General features: G+C 47.9%; 1 protein-coding gene across 2 annotated transcripts in view; it reads left to right on the top strand.

The window, feature by feature from the left end:
• Positions 1–18,607, top strand: part of LOC119973183 (testis-expressed protein 264 homolog) — a 463,785-nt gene that overhangs the window by 61,933 nt on the left and 383,245 nt on the right. Inside the window, exons 1-2 of one of the 2 annotated variants that reach the window (XM_038810828.1) lie at positions 6,939–7,032; positions 7,359–7,580. Coding sequence is in view for 1 of the 2 variants with exons in the window: in XM_038810832.1 (XP_038666760.1) it covers positions 7,359–7,580 (222 nt within the window). In the remaining variant the exon portion in view is untranslated. Of the gene's footprint in view, positions 1–6,938; positions 7,033–7,358; positions 7,581–18,607 lie in introns of those variants that run through there. The other variant, XM_038810832.1, reaches the window with a different exon arrangement.

The following is an 18,607-nucleotide window of genomic DNA, read 5'->3' as shown; positions in this document are numbered from 1 at the left end:
GGAGGAATGTGCCCATAACTGGCTGTCCACCATGCAGCGGGCAGGTGCCATTGCAGGACTCGCACGTTGCCAGTATACCAGACTGACTCTCAATTCTCACAAATGGGTGGTTTGGGGCCATTCCAGAGGCTAAAATTCAAAAATATCTGGAACAGAAACCCAGCCCACCTACTTCCGGTCTGAAAACAAATTGGACAACGGGGTGAGTGACCAATCCGTTTGCGGGCTGGCCATTTAAATGTTATAATGTGGGTTTGCCCCTCCCCCTTTCTGGTTTACCAGTCACCCTTTTCTTAACCACAGGCAGTTGGGTTTATTGGGCCTTGGAGAAACAGTAACTTAAAGAAGGCCAGTTAGAATAACAGAATTTTGGATGATCTCAAGTTTCCAAAAGGTAGACAATGGGAGGTCAGCCAGGAGTGTGTTGGAAAGGTCAGGCCTAGAGGCAACAGAGGCAGAGTTGAGCAGTGTTACACAACGGTGATGGTGCAGGTATTTGGTTGTCTCCGGGACAAATATGACAAAAAAAAGTTGCAAACAAATAATTTAATCTCAGACAGTTGTCACAGAGAAGGGTGGAGTCGATGTAGAAATAGGAGTAGGTCAGTCAACCCTTCAAATCTCTTCCACCATTAAATTAGTTCATTGATCTTTCCTAACTCCAGCTGATGTATTGGTGCCATACTCTCTAATACTCTTGGTTAGAAATAAATCTATAAAATTTAAAATTATTTATTGTGTTAGCATCTCAATCTTGGTGTGGCAGAGAGTTCCATACTTCCACCAGCATTATCACAAAGAAATGTTTCCTAACTTGAAATGAAATGAAAATCGTTTATTGTCACAAGTTGGCTTCAAATGAAGTTTGACAAAGCACCCGGAGGAAACCCATGCTGACACAGAACGAACGTGCAAACACCACACAGCCAGTGACCCAAGGCCAGAATTGGACCCAGATCCCGAGCGCTGTGAGGCAGCAGTGCTAACCACTGTGCCACCGTGCCGGGGTATTGCAGGCAGTTTTGACAGTATTTTCTTATTCAAGATGAAGTGGGTAATGAATTGGCATCCTTGTGGGAATAGCTAGCATATGGGAATGTGCAAGATCAAAATATTTGTTCTAAATTTAAAAAAAAACAGAAGATGCTGGAAATACTCAGCAGGTCTGGCAGCATCTGTGGAGTATTAGGTCAATAAGGCATGAAAATAAATCCAAATCTGTGTACATCAAAATATTTTTTTGCTATTTTTAAAGTGGATGTCCTGCTGAACCAATAAGATGGTTACAAGTTACATGACCACAGGATTAGCCTTTTGTTTCGGAAGCCGCTGATGAGTTACAAGAAGAAAATAACCTTCCTCTCATCTCATCATAATTATGAAATCTCCCACCCAATTGTAAGGACGTTATAATCAAAAAACCAGGGGACTCGCAGATTGAAGCTAGTTATTCCTGCAGAGTTGTTAACAGGCCCATCTCATACCTGGGACTTTCTAGGTTCACTTCAAAAAGGGACCTGTGAGGGGAGAATGGACATCATTTGCTTCTGGATAAGCTTAACTTCTGGATAAGTATCCACACTGAGAATATACATGAAATGGCAAGTAGGATGCAAACAAGACTCTTTCATTAACTATACATAAATACGCCTCTCCCCAAAGGGTCTCCTGCAGGTCGGGGGTTGTATACTGTGAGGACTCCCCTTGTTAAAGGGGAAGCCCCGGCCCATTACTGGGGAAATTTGCATTCTGTGGAGGTCACAGGGAACCGAATGGTCCACATCCCGTGGCCTCCATGGGGGTTATAGCGCACATCCGTCTGAAGTTGCGTCCGCATCTGCGGATCGGCGTGAGGGACCCCTTGTCTGTGTTGCCCAGGGATGGCGCTCGGGCATCGTCTGTGGGGGCGGGGGGAGGGGGGGGGTCCGACGGCGTATCCCAGACAGGAGATGGGTGTGACCATCACCACATCGGGGATCTGCTTGGTAGCTGGACCTTCCTCTCAGAATTGGAGTTTGAGTTGGATGTTTCTTTGTGCGGCATTTCAGTTCCTGGATCTCAATGTTTGCTGGAACCAGGGTGGTAGCGACGGGTGCTGCAGAAACCGCGGGGCTGGGACGTCCTGGACCAGGTTCGACACTGCGGGAGAGCGGCCGCGGAGGTGGTCTATGTGCAGGTCAGATTCCTACCTAGTGCTCGTACTGTATAAGAAGCTGGCCCGGACTGGGACAATACCATGCCCAGGACCCAAGTGGCACCTTTGCCAAAATTCCAGATATACAATGAATCACCCAGTGTGAAACAATGAGCGGCGGCCTGCACCTGCCTCAATCCTATCCTGCCCGTGGGAGACACTTTCAGCAAGGTTCTGGGACTCAGCCGGGTGTGGAGGTGACTCTCATCAACAACTCGGCTGGTGCGATCCCTGTGGTGGCATGTGGTCCGGTAACTAATCAGAAAACATGCCAACTGACTCTCCCAGGACCCAGAGGTCTGCTTCCTCATTCCCTGCTTGAACGTCAGGACCGCCCACTCGGCCAACCTGTTGGAGAAGGGTGGTATGGGGCGGTGCGCACATTGTGGATGCCATTGGCGGCCATGAAGGAAAAGCTGTTCCGTTATCAGAGATGAGCACCTTCAGAATGGCGTGCATGTTAAAGGTTTGGTGCAACCAGGGTTGCCCAAGCGATGGTCGCTACATCCGGTGTACATTCAGGCAACCTTGGAGGTCCTGGCAAGGTACACACCTTTTGGCCAACCGCTCGATGTCGGCGTTGATCCCGGGCCACCAGATATAGCTGCAGAGCAGCATTTCCATTTTTGATACCTCGGTGTAATGCTGTGGATGTCCTGTAGGGGTGGGCCTTGTCCATGTTCTGGAACCATCGCCGGACTTCCCCAAAGGATGATGCTGTCCTCTATGCTCAGCTTCTGAATCTTGGTCATGGAAGCTTTTAAATTGTCTGGCAAAGCCCGGTGCTGAGCCCCATGCTGGATAATGTGGCCGATACGGGTCAGCTGTGGGTCTCTGATCCAACTTCGGATGCGCGATGCAATGACTGGTAAAAGAGTCCATGAAATGGGTGGTGGTAATAACCTCACTGGCTGGTGCTGGTGTCTGGGGGTGGTGGGTGGGGTGCGGCTCAATGCATCCGCATGTGGAAACTTCGCCCCGCCTGATGTTCCAGCATATATTCATATGCAGCCAGCGAGAAGGCCCAACTGGATGCAAGCAGATGCAATAGGGGATCGTCCAATCCTCTTTTAACAAACCAAGCAATGGCTTATGGTCCGTCCAAATCATGAAAATATGTCTATAGACATAATACATAATGGTCGAATTTCTTTACACTGAAAATTACAACCAAACCCTTCTTTTCAATCTGGATGTAGATTTGTTAGTTGTCCACGAGAGTCCTGAACACAAATGCGATGAGGCACAATTATCCATCTGGCATGCAGTGCACAAGGATGGCCCTGACCCTGTAAGGTGCCATGTCGTAGGCCAAGAGGAGCAGCTGGGAGGAGTTGAAATGGGTTAACTGCTGGGAGGGCGGTAGCTGTTGTCGCACTTGGGGGAAAAAGCCGCTTTCTGCAGTTGGGCCCATTCCCATGGTTGGCCATTTTCAACAGCCGGGGAAGGGGGCCAACAGGGTGGCCAGGTTCGGGGTGAACTTCCAGTAGTAATTGGCCAGACCCAGGAATGAGCAGAATTCTGTTGGTCCGCCTGGTACAGGGACCTGTCGAATGGCCCTTAACTTGTCCTCAACGGGGTGCAGGTCATGGTAGTCCACGCGGTAGCCCAGCTACGTGACCTCAGCCGCATTGAAGACACATTTCTCTGGCTTACTGAAATTGCTGCAAAACGTCAGCCAAGTTCTGTAAATATTCCTGGTCGGAGGACATTGTTGCTGGTAAGCCGTGACCTAGGGAAATCTGCACAGGATATTCTCCATAACCCTCTGAGGAGACTCCGAAAGGCAAACGAGTATACTCTTACAAGGCCCGGTGAATGTCGGCCGTCACGAAACTCCATGAATCGGGCTCGAAGACCAACTGGAGGCATGAGTAGCTCATATCCAGCTTTGTGAATGTGTGGCCACTGCTGAGCTTTGCATACTTGTCCTCAATGCGGGGGACTGGATAATGGTCCAAACAAGTTAACTTTCATTTTATAATCACCATACAGGTGCATGGAGCCATCAGGCTTCATCACAGGAACGACCGAGCAGCCTAATCCGACAACTGAACAGCGTGTATGATGCGCAAACTCTCCAGTAAATCCAATTCAGCATCTACCTTCGGCCTTGGGGCGTAAGAACCGGGTGGGTGAAAAAATTGCGAGGCTGTGGCAACATGTAGGGGCACACTGACCCACTCTGATCTTGGACAGGGCCCCCTGTATGGTGCCCACGCCCTCCTGGAACATGCCGGGAAACTTTGCCAAGGCCCCTTCTGGCCCATGTGGGTAAATGCAGCAAACCAGCTGCCAATCAAAACGTAGATTCCACAACCAGTTGTGGCCCGGCGGTAGGCTTGCCAGCTGCTGCCCCTACATGTCAGGAATTATCGATGTGGTCTTGATCGCTAAAGGCTCCCCCGTTTACATGGCCAACCGGGTGCCGGTATCCCGCAAGGCCAATGTCTGGAGACTCGACCGAATCTTGTCAAAAGTGTGGCGGCTGACCACAGATACCGCTGCTCCAGTATCCAGCTCCATCTGGATGGAACGTCCTTAAGGTCACATGGATGGGAGCAATCCGTGGGATCGTCACGTAGAGCAGCTACTGGTAAGGGGCTGCTTCCTCTACATAGTAAGCCTGGTTACATGGGCGGTGATCACAGCCAGCTGAGCAGCGGGGAGGGACGGATCTTTGTGGGGCCGTTGATCGGTCTGGCTCCGGCGGCCGATTTGTTTCGAGTCGTAGCTGACATCCGGGTCCTCGTGCGGAGGTGAAAGTGCGCGGTGGCTTTCTGGGTCTCTGCGGCAGAGGACGGCTGGCTTCTCTGCGGAGTTTGCCCCATTTAGAACAGTACAGCACAGAACAGGCCCTTCAGCCCTCGATGTTGTGCCGAGCAATGATCACCCTACTTAAACCCACATACCCGTAACCCAACAATCCCCCCATTAACCTTACACTACGGGCAATTTAGCATGGCCAATCCACCTAACCCGCACATCTTTGGATTGTGGGAGGAAACCGGAGCACCCGGAGGAAACCCACGCACACACAGGGAGGACGTGCAGACTCCACACAGACAGTGACCCAGCCGGGAATCGAACCTGGGACCCTGGAGCTGTGAAGCATTGATGCTAACCACCATGCTACCGTGAGGCCCCCATTGTTGGGGGGCTGCCTCCTCCGGTTTCAGAAAAGCCGAACGATGGTCGGTCGGGGGCCTAAATTTAGGACAATCATTCCTGGAGTTTCTGAACGCCTTGCTCAGCACTCTCATGGGGAATGCTATCTCAACTGCTCATTGCAGGTCCAGGTGAGTCTTAGCCAAAGGTTTTTGTTGAGTTGCCTGGTCACGGAGGCCACAGACAGACGGTCTCTCAGAGTTTTGTTTAACATGGCATCAAACTCACAAGTTTCAGCCAGTTTCTTTTAATTGAGCCAAGAGGTTGCTGGTTGATTTGCCTTGGGCCTGGGTGGCAGTGTGGAAACAGAACCGGCAAACGATTAGTAGAAGTTTTGGGTGGAAATAGTTCTCGGCAAGGGCTGACAAAGAGGCAAAAGACTGGGTATCTGTTGATGCTCTTTTTTTATTAACTATACACAAGTAATACTCTCCCTGAAGGGTCTCCCTCACCGACCTGCACTCAGGTCAGGGTTTTTATACTGTGCGGACCCCACCTCGTTAAAGGTGAAGCCCCGCCCCGTTACCGGGAAAGTTTGTATTCTGTGGCGGTCAAGGGGAACCGAATGGTCCACACCCATGGGGGTTATAACACTTACCCTTTAGCCGAGTCAGAGGGTCTGACTGGACAATGGATTCCCGACACCAGAACCTCATGAAAGGTAACATTTTCAAAAGATAATGGCTGTAACATTATCAATTCTGAAACTAAAGTCAATCCCTTTTAACATTATTGTGGAGAAAGAAAGTCTTTGTGATTCTTTTAAATATCTGTATTCCTTTGAGACCTGGGAAATCCTGAATGCTGTTTTAATGCCAGTTAGAAAAGACTCTAGCAGCTCAGCTGAGCAAGAAGCTGGTAACCACCTCCCAGCTCCTCGAAGCCTGTTGATTTTTAAAAGTCTCTGGCCATCACCTGCCAAGCGGTCTGAGCACAAACTCTATCGTGCCTGAAAGGGGTACTTTTAGACTTTATGTCAGAAGTAGTTTTAATCTACCAAGTGCTGAAGGGGTTACAAATCTTCCAAGGCGACCTCTGTGCAAGCTGTTAGCTGAGGTTGCTAGCTGAGGGAAGCGCCCCAAGGACAGGTCTATGCAGGTGATGAGGGCCCAGGGAAAAAGTCACAGATAGTAATTCTCAAAGACTGCAATAACAAAGTGGGTGTGTTGGGAGTGTGGGTGTTGGGGGGTGGGTGTGTTGTGGGGGGGGGGGTGTTTTGGGGGTGTGTGTGTGGGCAGGTGTGTGTTTTGGGTGGTGTGGGGGGGGGGGTGGGTGTGTTTGGGGTGTGTGTGTTTTGGGGGGGTGGGTGTGTGGGCAGGTGTTGGTTTTTTGGGGGGGGGGTGTGTGGGCAGGTGGGTGTTTTGGGGGTGTGTGTTTGGGGGGGGTGTGTGGGCAGGTGGGTGTTTTTGGGGGTGTGGTGTGGGTGTGTGTGTGTGTGTGTGTGGGCAGGTGAGAGTTTGGGTGTTGGGGGGGGGGGGGGGTGAATGCTAGCTTTCAATGATTATTAAATTGGACCATACAAATTGAGGGTTTGGGGAGGCAGCCACAGCCTACTTTAAAAATCATTCACAAACATCCCAGCTATCTGGAAGGATGAGGACATTGAGTTTCTCTCTTTTCTGGTCGTAACAGGACAGAGAAATAATGTCCAGGTCGTGGCCTTCCATCAGGTGTTAACTGTCTCTCTCTCTCTCTCTCTCTCTATTGATGCTGTCAGATCTGCTGACTTTTCCCTGTACTTGCTGCTTTTATTTTGGATTCCCAGCAGATGCAGTATATTGATTTTGGATCAGTATTGGTTCCATGGTTTTGATGTGGAGAGGGGGGAATTGTAAATTTAAGGATAGTGCAAAATTAAACATGAATTATGTAGCAGCAATATAGTGCTTAATACTTGTATCGGTGGCATTTTATATGTTATGTTACTGGCATATGGAACTTTGTACATGTTAGTATGTCAATAGACCTGCATTAACATAAATTTTTATGATTGCAGGAATCTGAAGACAAGCTGCGATATATAGCAGGCAGCATCCTGAGTGAGGGCGATGAGAAACCATCTGAAGAACTGGTCAAACTCTTTGAGAAATTCGGCTTCAAGATAATCTCCTTCCCAGAGGTCACACATGTTGTTATGACATCCTTCCCTTTCACGACCTTTCTCTCACTGTTCATAGCGATGTACAGAGTGTACCCAGTCCTGAATAACTACATCAAGGTAGGAACCGTCTCATTGAGTCATTTAGTGAATGTTATGCAATTCCTCATTTACTTGGCGTGACCCATAATTGATGCCCTGTATTTGGCAATGCCAGCACCACAGTTCTAAGCCTTGTGCTTGACTCCCAAGTGATACTGAAGCTGAAAGCCTTGGAAATGGCCAAAACTGATACAAATCATGGTACTGCTACTTTTAAGCCGCCTTACAGCGCAGAGACCAGGAAAACAGACACATTTTAGAATAAAACAGTGTCAACACTTGTGGCTAGTCCTGCGAAAAGTACTGCAGAACATCTTTGGATAGTACTCTGTTAGTGTATCTGATTGTAATGCTTATTGGTGCCACTGATTATATTAATTGAATTGATAGTATACTGACTGATTTCAGAACCATAAGGAGCTGAAATTCTATTTGTTGTGTTTGTGCGTAATTGCTATTTATAATTTTTGTACAATACAGCATTGATTGATGTTGAAGTGGAGTGTCTCACATGACTTCTATTTAAAGATGTCCCATAATTGGAAAAAAAAAACCTGGTAATTTCAATCTTTAGTAATTGCTTTGTTGGGAATGATAGATGGATTGAACGCTTTCCTTTGTGCGTGGGTTAGTGTGTGTGCTGAAGTTCAGTGGCTGCATGTATCCTCATTTGAGATCCTTAGTTCTATACATGCAGGAAGATTTTTCTGACTATTCATTGTGTGTGACGTGAAGAAGTCATCGGAGCATTAGCAGAGCATTATCAGGTATTTTAAGAGCAGGATGGGCCAGTTAGGATGGCTGCTTATAAGAGCAGTTAGGAATGGGCACTTTGGAGAATACTAACTGTTATGACTAGGATGGGAGGAGTGCAGTTTCTCGAGCACCACTAGTCCACAGGTTACATCATAAGTATAAGTATTTAATTTACGCACAAAATGACCAATTGGTTACTTTCGCTATTATTTGACGCAGAATAAAAGAGACTTTAACCAGGCTTCTTTCACTCCTTCACTCTCAACTATACCTTTACAGATATATGTAGATTTGTAAGGATAACACAAGTTACAAAATCCAAGTTGTACTCTAATGTTCACAATATGGATACAGTAGATGTACTCATTAACGACCTGTAGTCGGACACACCACACTCTGCAACCAAGTGACAGATGCTATTCAAAGCAACTTCTATGGATTTCTCATCAACCCTCACCATCCCGAGACACTTGTCACACTGTGAGCTCAACCGGTCTCACAGAAACTATGTTTTTCACACTAGGGTTTCCAATCTGCAATCTGGGCAGCAATTTGGGCAGCACGGTAGCATGGTGGTTAGCATAAATGCTTCACAGCTCCAGGGTCCCAGGTTCAGTTCCCGGCTGGGTCACTGTCTGTGCGGAGTCTGCACGTCCTCCCCGTGTGTGCGTGGGTTTCCTCCGGGTGCTCCGGTTTCCTCCCACAGTCCAAAGATGTGCGGGTTAGGTGGATTGGCCATGCTAAATTGCCCGTAGTGTCCTAAAAAGTAAGGTTAAGGGGGGGGGGGGGGGGGGGGGGGGGGGGGGGGGGTTGTTGGGTTACGGGTATAGGGTGGATACGTGGATTTGAGTAGGGTGATCATTGCTCGGCACAACATCGAGGGCCGAAGGGCCTGTTCTGTGCTGTACTGTTCTATGTTCTAGAAGTAGTTGTCTTGGAATCTCCTCCCAAACTCCACTTTCACTTGGACATTTTGAACAAGGACCAACCTCCTCCTTCCATTGTTCCTCTCCCCTGGATCACCACGTTTAACTTCGCCTTCCAAGTATTCTCTCAGAACACCCATAGTAAGGAGTCAGAAACCTTTGGCTGTCTCTTCTAATCTTCTGGCTTCTCACAAGCCCAATTTACCTTGATTCTGACCCCTGTAGATTTATCTCTTTAATTCAGAGTCTTACTTTAACTTCATTGATCAGGACCTTGCTAACATTCTTGTTCTTGTTCCTTCCCTGAACTGTCTTCCTGGGCCTTTTTATGTACCACTCCCTGGTTTCTGGAACCTTCTGCTGTTCTTTTGTGAAATCTGTTTTCTGCAATTTCCTCTCCTGTCCAGCTCTTCTTGGCAGTTACTTCAACTGAACTAAAATTGCTTTTTTGCTTTCCTCGTCTCTCTGTGGGTCCCCTGTTGGTAGGCAGTGGCCCATTTTTTTCTGTTTTGTTTTAACTTCCTTAAACGCAGCTCTCCACTTCAAGGGACATAAAACCTTATTAAAATGCAGGTAGCAGGTATACAAACAAACCTGCAGGCATCACTCCAAAGTGAAACCAAGACCCAGGTTTTGCCTTTAATACACCAATACAAAATATAAATTAAACTTAAAGTCATAGTTTATTCCTAAACACCCATAACACAAATACAATGTAAATAGTGGAAGACAGGGGACAGGCAGAGAAAGGTCGTCTTGTTATTTGCAGCCTGATTTCAGTGCAGTTCGATTTTAGGCAAAAAATTGAGGAAAGATCTGGGACTGGATTCACTGGTCCTCTAGCCGTATGTTTCTAAGTGGCACTCCATTTGCTGCTGATAGGCTTCTATCTTCCTGCCACTTGTCAATGGGTTTCTCATTGAAGCACCCCACACCGCCAGGAAAGCCGCAGGCAGGGATGCACTGCCAGCAGGAAACAAAAGTCCCAACGGACGGAGAATTCGGCCCCTGATTTCTTGTGAAGGTACGTCACGGTGGCGCAGTGGTTAGCACTGCTGCCTCATAGCGCCAGGGACCTGGGTTCAATTCCGGCCTTGGGAGACTGTGTGGAGTTTGCACATTCTCCCTGTATCTGCGTGGGTTTCCTTCGGGTGCTCCGGCTTCCTCCCACTGTCCAAAGATGTGCAGGTGAGGTGGATTGACCATGATAAATTGCTCCTTAGTGTCCAAACATTAGGTGGGATTACAGGGATAGGGTGGGGGAGTGGACCGAGGTTAGGGTGCACTTTCAGTGGGTGTGTACAGACTTGATGGGCTGAATAGCCTCCTCCTTCTGCACTCTAGGGACTCTCTGATTCTGCTTCAAAATTCTACTAACCTAATAACTGTAATCATTAGCCTCTGTCTGGGATACATCATAAGACTTTTAACTGGGAATTTATAAATCATAGGATGCCGCTGAGTCTGTCCTCGTCATAAAAATAGTCAACTGGTGGCAGGCTGTATTTACCTTTCTGAACCGGTCTTTTTATGGTCTTGGGCAAAGACCCCTTATATTATATCCATTATAAGTGGATATATTGCACCTCCAAGCCTCTAGGTGCAGTATATCCACTTACCTTACGAAGATGGTTGTGAAGAATATCACAGCAACGTAATGTGGTAAGTTATAGGAAAGAAAAAAGGTATATATGTTAAGATATCTAGGGTGAACCATTTCCTCTTTTCCCATTGCAAAATACTCTAATGCTGGACAGTGTGCCTTCATTTATATGGAAGTGATTGAAATATTTAGTTATGACGTGGAGATGCCGGCGTTGGACTGGGGTGAGAACAGTAAGAAGTCTTACAACACCAGGTTAAAGTCCGACAGGGTTGTTTCAAATCACTAGCTTTCGGAGCACTGCTCCTCCCTCGGGTGAATGAAGAGGTATGTTCCAGAAACATATATATAGACATAGAACATAGAACAATACAGCACAGAACAGGCCCTTCGGCCCTCAATGTTGTGCCGAGCCATGATCACCCTACTCAAACCCACGTATCCACCCTATACCTGTAACCCAACAACCTCCCCCTTAACCTTACTTTTATTAGGGCACTACGGGCAATTTAGCATGGCCAATCCACCTAACCCGCACATCTTTGGACTGTGGGAGGAAACCGGAGCACCCGGAGGAAACCCACGCACACACGGGGAGGACGTGCAGACTCCACACAGACAGTGACCCAGCCAGGAATCGAACCTGGGTCCCTGGAGCTGTGAAACATTTATGCTAACCACCATGCTACCCTGCTGCCCCAAAGTCAAAGATGCCAGACAATGCTTAGAATGTGAGCAGTTTCAGGTAATTAAGTCTTTACAGATCCAGAAATAGGGGTAACCCCAGGTTAAAGAGGTGTGAGTTGTCTCAAGCCAGGACAGTTAGTAGGATTTCAAAAGCCCAGGCCAGATGGTGGGGGATGAATGTAATGTGACATGAATCCAAGGTCTGGGCAGCACGGTGGCGCAGTGGGTTAGCCCCGCTGCCTCATGGCGCTGAGGTCCCAGGTTCGATCCGGGGTCTGGGTCACTGTCCGTGTGGAGTTTGCACATTCTCCCCGTGTTTGCTTGGGTTTCGCCCCCACAACCCAAAGATGTGCAGGCTATGTGAATTGACCATGCTAAATTGCCCCTTAATTGGAAAAAAAGAATTGGTAGTTCTAAATTTATTTTTAAAAATGAATCCAAGGTCCCGGTTGAGGCCGTACTCATGTGTGCTGAACTTGGCTATAAGTTTCTGCTCGGCGATTCTGCGTTGTCGCGCGTCCTGAAGGCCGCCTTGGAGAACGCTTACCCGAAGATCACAGGCTGAATGCCCTTGACTGCTGAAGTGTTCCCCGACTGGAAAGGAACATTCCTGCCTGGTGATTGACTCGCGATGTACTTTCATCCGTTGCATGGTCTCGCCAATGTACCACGTTTCGGGTTATCCTTTCCTGCAGCGTATGAGGTAGACAATGTTGGCCGATCGCAAGAGTATGTACCGCGTACCTGGTAGGTGGTGTTCGCACGTGTAATGGTGATACCCATGTCGATGATCTGGCACGTCTTGCAGAGATTGCCATGGCAGGGTTTTGTGGTGTTGTGGTCAGTGTTCTGAAGGCTGGGTCTTTAGTGGGGAAGTAGAAAGCTCTCAGTTGATTGTGACAGATGGCCGGGAAAGTCAGTTTCTGACCTCTGAAATGGGAACTATGCTGCAAGTCTGTCTAATTAACAGTTTTAGCTGGAGAGCATGCAGTTAGATTGTTTCTTGTACCGTACATAACGCCTGCAGTCTGCCCAACTGGCTTTCATTACAGTGACCCACTAACAGAAATGTGTTTAATTATCGGGATTTGCAGTCGCTATGTAAATGAGCTCCAAAAATCACATTCCAGCACCTGCTCTAATGAGCAGCTTGCAGAATTGTGTTCAGCTTGGAGTACTAAGCTTACAATTGGGGGGGGAGGTGGGGGGGAGCGTGCAGTGAGGCAGTATCCCCATGAACGAGTGTTTGCAAGTCTTTTTTGTTACTTGTCTGCCAAACACCTGATGCACTGAAATATAATTGATGCCAAAACCTGTCAAAGATACTGTACACGTGTGGAAAAGCTATGCATGGCTCATCTCCCATCTTGTTTCTCTTTTACTATTTTATTTGACATTGTGCTCCAGATCAAAAATCAGATTCCTCCATGTTGGTTACCGCTTAGCTCAATTTCTCTTCGAGGAGGCTGAAATGGAGTATTATCAGCTCATTGACAGTCCCTTGTTCAAGAATTGTGTATTTAAATATATTGTTTGGGTTTGTGTGTCTAATCTAGAACATCATCTCCTGATGTCAGATAATATAGCACAGAAGGAGATTATTTGGCCCAGTGTGCTGGCTCTTTGAAAGAGTGAACTGTGCAAACTCTCTCCCTCCGACCCTGTGACTTGTGACGTATATTTCCAATTGTTGAAAGTTATTAATGAATCTGCTTCCAACACCCTTCAGGCAATAGATTGCAGGTCATAACTAGTTGAATTTTTAAAAATATTGCACGTAGAGCTTTTTTGCCAACAATCTTCGATCTGTGTCCTTTGGTTACCTACCCGTCTGCCAGTGGAAACAGTTTCTCCCCATCTACACTATCGAAATTCCTCGCAATTTTAAATCTCCCTTCAACTATCTCTGCTCTAAGGAGAAAGTCCCAATTTCTCCTAATCTCCACATAGCTACTGTAGCTCACACTGTATAAATTAAAGGTGGCACAGCTCCAGAGTCCTGGGTTCAATTCTGGCCTCGGGTGACTGTGTGGAGTCAGCACGCTCTCCCCATGTCTGTGTGGGTTTCCTCCGGGTGCTCTGGTTTCCTGACACAGTCCAAAGATGTGCAGGTTAGGTGGATTAACCATGTTAAATTGCCCCTTAGTGTTGAAAAGATTAGGTGGGGTTACTAGGATAAGGTGGAGCAGTGGGCTCAGGTAGCTTTTTCCAAGAAGGAGGCTGAATGGTGTTTGGCTATACACAGAGAGTATAAAATGTGAGTTGCTGCTGTTGCCTTTAAACATTAGACACTTTGACCAATTTATACTCATTCACCCAGGTGCTCTTACTCATGAGATGAACAAAGGACAAGAGTCGATTTGTGGTTCAACACGATTTTGATAAAGAACTTTGTTATCCAAACTATTCACACAACTCTAAATCTTTTTTAAAAATATTTTTATTAAGGTTTTGCAGAATTTTTCATAATAAACAGTAGTAACAATAATAACAAAACAAACCAGAGTGAACATTAACATAGTGCAAAAAGAGAATATACAATAACAATTAAATAGCCATATTGTTTCGGTCTCGGTCTTCCCACACCATCCCAATGAAGCACGCAGACACCGCCCCCCTTACGGATTGCTGCTGCTGCTGACATTTTAATTTTCCTGGAGAAAGTCGAAGAACAGCTGCCATCTCCGAGAGAACCCTGGCGTAGACCCTATTAAGGCAAACTTTATTTTCTTGAGGCTGAGAAACCCAGCCATGTCTGTAACCCAAGTCTCTACACTTGGGGGCTTCGAGTCCCTCCACATTAATAAAATCCGTCTCCGGGCTACTAGGGAGGCAAAGGCCAAGACGTCGGCCTCTTTCGCCCCCTGAACTCCCAGGTCTTACACTCCAATGGTCGCTATCTCTGGATTCGGCATCACTCGTGTGTTAAGCACCTTGGACATTGCCCTCGCGAACCCTTGCCAGAACTCTCTAAGCTCCGGGCATGCCCAAAACATGTGGATATGGTTTGCAGGGCTGCCCTTGCACCTCATACAACTGTCTTCTACCCCCCAAAATCTTGCTCATTCTCGCTGCTGTCATGTGTGCCCGGTGGACCACCTTAAATTGAATTAGACTGAGCCTGGCACATGATGAGGAGGAATTAACCCTGCCCAGGACCTCTGCCCACAGACCCGCTTCCAACTCCTCACCCAGCTCCTCCTCCCACTTGCCCTTGAGCTCCTCCACCGGGGTTTCCTCCGCCTCCTGTAGTTCCTGGTAGATATCCGACACATTCCCCTCCCCCACCCAGGTGCCGGAGACCACCCTGTCCTGTATCCTCAGTGGCGGCAGCGTCGGAAAGACCACTACCTGTTTTTTCAGGAAGGCTCGTACTTACAGATATTTAAAGGCGTTTCCTGGCGGCAGAATAAATTTGTCCTCTAGCGCCTTCAAACTGGGAAACTTTCCGTCTATTTCCCATCCTTCTGATGCCTGCCCTCTGCCAGCTCTGGAACCCACCATCCATCCTATCCGGGACAAACCTGTGGTTGTTACATATCGGGGTCCAGACCGACGTTCCCTCCAACTTCTTGCACCTCCTCCACTGTCCCCAGACCCGCAGTGTCGCCACTACCACCGGACTTGTGGAATAACGGGTTGGCGAGAATGGCAAAGGAGCCATTATCAAAGCTGTAAGGACTCCATCCCTTTCTCTCAACTCCTTCGCCTCCGTCGCATTTGTTCCGATGATGCCACTTTCCAAAATGGTGCTTCGAAAATGTGTTCCTTCTTCCTCAACCGTGAATTCTCACCTACAGATGTGGACAGGGCCCTCAACAGCGTGCGGTCCATCTCCTGCGCCAATACCCTCGCCCCCTCCACTCCCTCCCAGAACAAGGATAGATTCCCCCTCGTTCTCACATTTCATCCCACCAGCCTCCGTATGCAAAGCATAATCCTCCGCCATTTTCGCCAACTCCAGCGTGATGCCACCACCAAACACATCTTCCCTTCACTCCCTCTGTCAGCATTCCGCAGAGACCGCTCCCTCTGAGACAATCTAGTCCACTCCTCCACCATACCCAGTACCTCTCCCATCACCCATGGCACCTTCCCATGCAATCGCAGACCTGCCCCTTTACCTCTTCCATGCTTAACATCCCAGGCCCAAAACACTCATTCCAGGTTAAGCAGCATTTCACTTGCACCTCTTTCAATTTGGTCTATTGCATTCGCTGCTCCCAATGTGGTCGTCTCTATATCGGACAGACCAAACGCAGACTGAGTGATCGCTTGGCTGAGCATCTTCGGTCTGTGCGTATTCAGGACCCTGACCTTCCTGTTGCTTGCCATTTTAACAAAAGACCCTGCTCCCATGCCCACATGTCTGTTCTTGGCCTGCTGCAATGTTCCAGTGAAGCGCAACGCAAACTGGAGGAACAACATCTCATCTTCCGGTTAGGCACGCTACAGCCTTCCAGCCTGAACATCGAATTCAACAATTTCAGATGATCAGCCCCACCTCGACCCATTTGTTTTCATTTCATTTTAACTGCCTTTTACCATTTCTTTCTTTCCTGCACCTTTCCTGCACCTTTCTCCTCTTTGCTTCCCCCTTCCATTCCCCCAAACCTACAGGTCATCCTCTGATGTTAGTTTCCCTACTGTTTGACCTTTCACATCTTTTGTTCTCTCTGGGGACTGCCATTAACACTCTTTCCCCTTGGTTTCTATGGCCATTAGCACCCGGTTTCCCTGAGTTTCTGTGGCTATGACTCGTCTTTCATTCTCACTCCACAGTATAAATATTTCCCACTCTCTCTGTCTGTTAGCTTTGACAAAGAGTCATCGGACTCGAACGTTAGCTCTTTTCTCTCCCTACAGATGCTGCCAGACTTGCTGAGATTTTCCAGCATTGTCCCTTTCGTTTCAGATTCCAGCATCCACAGTAATTTGCTTTTATTATTAATTGAGCCGTTATCAAAGCTCCCAGACTCGTATCTTTGCCACCTCCAGCTGTTCCCACGACCCCCCCCCCATCATCGCCCACTTCCTAATCATAACTATATTGGCCGCCCAGTAGTCGTTGCGAAAGTTCGGCAGCGCCAAACTCCACCCCGACTGCACTCCAACAGCGATCTCCTTACTCGTGGGGACTTATTCGCCCACACAAAGCCCAAAATGATCCTACCCACCCGCTTAAAAAAGGCCTTGGGGATGAAGATGGGGAGGCACTGAAAGACAAACAAAAATCTGGGGAGGACAGTCATTTTCACGGTCTGCACCCTCCCTGCCAGTGACAGTGGGAGCTTGTCCCACCTTTTAAAGTCCCCTTCCATTTGCTCCACCAACCGGGTCAGGTTGAGCCTGTGCAGGGCATCCCATTTCTTGGCCACCTGTATACCCAGGTAACGAAAACTTTTCTCTACCATCCTGAGCGGCAGCTCTTTCAGTCTCTCCTCCTGCCCCTTGGCCTGGATCACAAACAACTCGCTCTTGCCCATGTTCAATTTGTACCCTGAAAAATTACCAAAATGCCTCAGGATCTGCAGAACCTCCCCAATCCCCTCCACAGGGTCCGAAATGTACAGGAGCAAATCATCCGCGTATAGCGAGACCTGATTGCGCCCCCCCCCCCCCCCCCCCACCGAACCAGTCCCCGCCAGTTCCTCAAGGCTCTCAGCGCCATAGCTACAGGTTCTATAGCTAAGGCAAATAGTAATAGGGAGAGGGTGCCTCGTTCCCTGGTGAAGCTCGAAGTACCCCGACCTCAGCCGGTATGTACAAACATTTGTTACAGGCGCCTGGTACAGCAATTTCACCCAACCTTTAAAGCCCTCACCAAACACTAACCTCCACAGGTACTTCCCACTCCACCCGGTCAAAGGCTTTCTCTGCGTCCATCGCTGTTACTACCTCCGCCTCACCTCCCACTCTTCAGTGCGAAGGTTGGCCCCATACAATCTCCTCAGTCATCATTTGTCTTCTCTTCGTGTTGTCTTTACTTGGGGTGGTGTCTTCCCTCAGGGCGGAGTGTTTGTTGGGGGTGGCCTCCAGGTGTTTCTTCTTATACCCTCTCCCTTATCTCTTTCATAACCTTCTGGAAAGTTCTCTGGCTTCCAGCCAGTGTTGTGGAGGAAGGAGGGGGGATGTTTCGCAGCATCCAATGGGAATACCGATTCCATATATGGAAGACGCCAGGAGTCCATCCTCAGGCGTACAGAGCGCACATAGCCCTTTCCATGTATGTTAACTGGGACTCCGTTGACTTTGGCCGATACTGGAACTGAGGTGCCTGTGAGTCTGATCAATAATGATCAGTGATGCGACCATCAATTCACGCAAAATAGAGAGTAGATGTAAACTGTGGCTTTAATCGACTAGAACAGTGCCTGACTGCTCTGCTACTGAGAGCCACCTACAGAGCTACTGCTCTTTATACCTCCCCTCAAGGGGTAGAGCCAGGGGCGGAGCCCACAAGGGCACCAACATGATACATCCTATGTAATATCGTAAATGGTCCATAGGTGGAGCCCACATGGGCAACAGCGTGATACAGAGTAATACATGGTGAATGGTTAATACAATACGTTCACCACAGTCAGTACACAAAATTAAAGTCCTGATATGATCAAGGTCAAGCACCTCCAGTTCCAGCATCCAGGACAAGTCCAGACTTGCCCTTTCTCACCTCTGACCTATGTCTCTGTTTACTGGGCCTGTCTCGAATTCCCATCTGGCCTGGTTGCTGTTTAATTTAGATTGTCCAATTCTGTATCTGGCCTAGCTTTTCAGGCCGTTGGCCACTTGGTCATCAATTTGAAATGTTACTTTAAAAAAATCATATTAATTCATATTAAATGAATGTGCCATGGAATTGCACAAAGTTACCTTTAACCACAATCAAATTTTTTTGAAACTGTCAAATTCATAGTCCTCAGCATCCGATGCAAAGAATTCATCAAATTTATTCTAAGCCACTATGACTATAGCATCACTGTCTGGCATCCCACTCTGGATCAGGTTTGGTGCTTTCCCTTTCAGAATCATTTCTTCCACAAAAAAATAATCCTCCTCTCCATCCATTAAAT

This window comes from Scyliorhinus canicula, chromosome 11 (assembly GCF_902713615.1).
Source record: "Scyliorhinus canicula chromosome 11, sScyCan1.1, whole genome shotgun sequence".
Lineage (NCBI taxonomy): Eukaryota > Metazoa > Chordata > Chondrichthyes > Carcharhiniformes > Scyliorhinidae > Scyliorhinus > Scyliorhinus canicula.
This window is presented reverse-complemented; position numbering and strand designations above follow the sequence as displayed.